The sequence below is a fragment of the Euprymna scolopes genome, chromosome 39 (assembly GCF_053919585.1).
Source record: "Euprymna scolopes isolate OS-2025 chromosome 39, ASM5391958v1, whole genome shotgun sequence".
NCBI classification, from domain to species: Eukaryota; Metazoa; Mollusca; class Cephalopoda; order Sepiida; family Sepiolidae; genus Euprymna; species Euprymna scolopes.
In genome coordinates this window covers 16736841-16741533 of record NC_136520.1, presented here as the reverse complement: position 1 = coordinate 16741533, position 4693 = coordinate 16736841, and the positions used below count along the sequence as shown (strand labels likewise).

At 33.6% G+C, this 4693-nt stretch overlaps 1 protein-coding gene across 1 annotated transcript; it reads left to right on the top strand.

Annotated features, from left to right (window-relative positions):
- Positions 1 to 2255: 2255 nt before the first annotated feature.
- Positions 2256 to 4439, top strand: LOC145263939 (uncharacterized). The gene has a single exon (XM_080121013.1). The coding sequence runs from the start codon at positions 2425 to 2427 to the stop codon at positions 3103 to 3105; it is 681 nt and encodes a 226-aa protein (XP_079977139.1). The 5' UTR covers positions 2256 to 2424; the 3' UTR covers positions 3106 to 4439.
- The last annotated feature ends 254 nt before the right edge of the window (positions 4440 to 4693 follow it).

Below are 4693 nucleotides of genomic sequence, written 5' to 3'. Positions count from 1 at the left end.
AACGAATACCCCAGCACTGTCATTAAACACCTCTGGAACACGAGAAAACGTGTAAGAAACTTCCCCACCAATACCTGCTTCCTTAAAATGCCCCATCTCAGCGACAAGATCACAACGGCTATCCGCAGGGCTATCAGAAAGGAGGGTCTCAATATGCAACTAGCCCACTCTGGACCATCCCTTAGACAGCAGCTTTCTAAACGCAAGCACAACGAGGACCCACCACCATGCACACTGACAAATTGCCCCGTATACCCCCACAACCATATGCCACCGCACACATGTAGTCTACAAACTAGAATGCTCTGCCTGCGGAAAATTCTACGTGGGCAGCACCACAAGACCCCTACACATAAGAATCAAGGAACACACACAAACACAAGCGTTATTATTCCACAACCACCTCAACACCTGCAGAAACACTAATATATCTAATGTCGATATTTTAACCACAGAACGCAATATTGGGAATCTTCGCATAAAGGAATCATTACTAATATCACAATTACGGCCAGAACTCAACAACAGACTGAAGCTCAGATCATCATTCATTATATAACTTTACATACGGCTCCCACCAAAGACTTACCATTACAACCATAACCCATTAGAACAGGTACACCACTGCATACCGCTCATACACTAAATCACAGTCCAGACAGGGCCTTACTACAAGCCCCCTCCCATATAAATTGTATATAAAAAATAAAAGAAATTAAATAAATAAGTAAAAAACCGCAATATAGATAAAATAATAATAATGATAAAAAATAGTTAGCTGAAGTAACATAAACCAATTAAAAAAAACCCTTTTGATTTAAGCTAATCCACCTATTCAAACCCAAATAAACACTAACAACAAACATAAATAAATTAATAAAAAATAATAAAGAATTAAATAGAAAAAAATGTTCCATCTATAACAACTTATAGTTTTATTAAAATAAATGAATTAACAATTCCCAAGGAATATCAATCCAGCGACTCCCTTCCCAGCTATCTTCCTATTCCCTGCAACCGCACTCCTAACCTAAACACCCCAACAGCCGACTGAGAGCGCCCCAACCCACACCCCCTTCCCCTCCTCTCTTAGATCCCCCTTTCACTTATCTTCTTCAAAAGCTAACCAGTACCAGCCTGCTAGAGACTTATGTGACCTAGATACGCCAAGTCATTCCACTGAATATGCTACGATGTTAATAAATGAAACAAATAAATGAATAATACAGAGCAGCAGAAAAAAATAATAAAGACAACAAAATAGACAGAGAATATACAAAATTAAAAAAGCTTACGCTAAAGCAACAAGTTATAAACTAAAAAATAAATAAATAAAGAATATATAAATATATATATGTATATATATATATACACAATTTTTTTTATAACAAAAGGAAAAAAAATATGTTAATTACCTAAAACACGCAATACATAAATCCCCTCCTTACATTTGCTTCGAAGCTCCACACAGCCATCCAATTTCCGTTCAATCTAGCATGCTTTGAATCGATCTGTCACGTCTACTATTTGAAAAGAGAATTTTTTCCGAAATCATTATGGATATTGTCGCAGACATAACAAGTAAGACATTTGCATTTAATACAACTGAATAAATATATGTATATATATAGACATATATGTATGTACTTATTGATTTGTAAATCGCCACTTGTTTTTGTTTTCTTCCAACAACACCGACTATATCTCATTCCTCGCGTTGTGATTGCCTTCTAATTCTCTCTACACACACCCACACACACCCACACCCTTTTTTAAAATCGTATTTCAAAGTTTTATTAAAGATTTATTATGTTTTTTTTATTCAATTGGAAGATTAAAGTATAGAATAGGTACAAAACACCCTCCTTTCCCTATTTTAAGAATGGCTTTTTAAATAATAACGTTATTACTTCAGTACAGATCAAGAAGTGCACTAGTACCGTATATATATACACACATATATATACATACATATATACATACATATATATATACATATATATATATACATACATATCAAGAAGTTCACTAGTACCGTATATATACATGCATATATATACATATATATACATACATATATATATATACATATATATATATACATACATATATATACATGCATATATATACATATATATATACATACATATATATATACATACATATATATACATACATATATATATACATACATATATATATAATGTGGTTACATTCTTTATTATAAAGTAGAAGAATATCTTGTCTTAAAAATAAGTCTAGCTTCCCTTGAAATAAAATATTTGTGCAAATCAACTCATCCTTTTCCTTGCCTCAAGTTTAAAGTACTTAAATGGATCCATCCTATTTCTCAGAAATTCTTTTACCCAAGCGGAAGTTTTTTGTTTTTATTACTGATTTTGATGTTTCTTTAAAAATCCAAAAATGCAGCGTGAAAAATCTGTTTGTAAATACCAGGTTCCCAGTTTCTGGGCGATGAAGATCGAACCAAAGATCTGGAGGTGTTTTAAAGTAAAGCGACCTTTCAAGATATCTCTGGCAACCTTGGAGTACGCTCGGGACTTGTCTTTATGTGGAAATGTATTGCTGTGGTACCAAGAAGCGATGAAAGACAAGCTATTGTTGTGCACCCTTGGCCCTAAACATCCACAACAGGTACTTCGGCTCAATTTCTTTGTCGGCGATGTCGTTTATCTATATACTTCCGGCGACGGCACAGTAAACCTATTGGGTCAAGCATTTGAGGGTTCGAGTTCGGCTTCAAACGCTAATGAAACATTTTCCAATCTTGATTTCAGTGATTACGATTCGAACCTGGATGAAACCTGGTACCCCAAAGAAGAAAAAGAATCTGAGAACGAAAGTGAACTTTCAAGCACATCTGCTTCTGATAGCGCGGAGGAAACCTCGGGAGAATCCGAGGATCTTCAAGAGCAAGTCGATCGCGGAGAACCCCTTAAAATCCTAAAAAATGGTGGCAAACGAAAATGTGAAAGTTCTTTCTCTTCCGCTGGCAGTAACCAATCTATTGAAAGGATACAACCTTTAGAAAAAAAGAATAAGAACAATAAAAAGTCCGCAAAACGTGGTCGCACGGAAAAATAAATTAAAAAGTGCCATGTGTTTTTCCCGAGCGAATTGTTACAAATTTTATTTTTTCGGAAGAACCAAATTAAATATGCGATGCCGTAATCGTGCAGTGTTGTGGACCATCGAGAAATGTATTACCTTTCACTGGTGCTTCTAAATTTGAATATCAAACCAATTTTCTACCGAACTAAACCTAAAACCGATCTTAGAGTTGCAGAACGCCCCCCCCCCCCAAAAAAAAACTTCGATTTAAATTCTGTCGAAGTGCCCTAAATATTAGCACTTTTACCTACCGGAATACTTCAAACGCTTTAAAACTGTATATTTTTTTTTTTCAATTTAAAATAAGATTTCATCAATAGGTCTTTCATGCAGAGTAAAAAAAAAAAATATATATATATATATATATATATATATATGTATGTATGTGTGTATATATATATATATATATATATATATATAAATGGTTGCCTACATTTTTGTTCAGCTTCGAGATACCGCAACTTTTATCGAAATTAAAGATACAAAACTTTAAATTGGTATCAGAAACTTAGATGATAGTAAATTTTAATGCATTTGGTCAAATTATTGTAATTTCGTGTTTTCCAAATAAAACAAACAAAAACTGCAAGATTACTATCCAATGTTATTTTCTGTATATAATGATGGCACATTTTAACACCAACTTGCAACCCCACCCCCAAATGCTGTTAAGAAAATTTTGGTAAAAACCTTAGAAATTTAATTGAATAAGCTCTTTTTTACACATTTAATTTTATGAAATAGCTTAGCTTGCCCGTTTGAGCATCTTTTATAACTATTAATATATCAATTGAACCATAAATAGTTAATGGAAATCAACATTTTTTCCCCAATAAAAAAAAATTGCCAAGATTTGATAATTTATCAATGAATTTTAATATTAATACACAGTTTGGTTAAGTTATAGTATAGTTAAGTCTAATGAAAAAAAAAACATCTACAACATATTTAACACCAAGCGTTAAAATATTTTCTACCGACCCGAAAGGAACTGTTAGATTTTCGTTTTAAATCTAAAATTAGAACAACTCTCCAATCGAAGCGTTCTATTTAGAGATAGGATTTTCAAGTTAAATGATATTACAGAATAGGCTACCCCCCCCCCCCCAGGACAACTAATTTCTAAGCACGGTACGTTAACTAAATAAGCACGGTACGTTGACTAAATAAGTACTGGCAAATTAAGAGATGAGGTTGGTAGAAAATTCTTTTAAGTTCATATATACAGTAAAACCCCGGAATACCGTGCCCCTAAGATACGATTTTTTTTTTTCAAGGTTACAATGTGGAGTATGATTTTCCGGCCCCTGGTTACAGTATTTGCCCCACCTTACGATGTTAATTTTATTCGTGGGGGGTGGGTGCAATTTGATCATTGCGATCATTACAAAAAGACCCGTTTTGATGATTTTGTTCATGATTAAAAGTGGGAAATATGAGAGAGAGAGAGAGAGAGAAAACTGTACTCATGTACTTAATGATCCGTGCTAAAATAATGTTATTATTTAAAAAGCCATTCTTAACATGTGGAGGGTAGGGTGTTTTGTACCTATTCTGTACT

Bases quoted from the DNA above. Each gene is read 5' to 3' on its own strand.
- LOC145263939 (XM_080121013.1), top strand. From the start codon at position 2,425: ATGCAGCGTGAAAAATCTGTTTGTAAATACCAGGTTCCCAGTTTCTGG.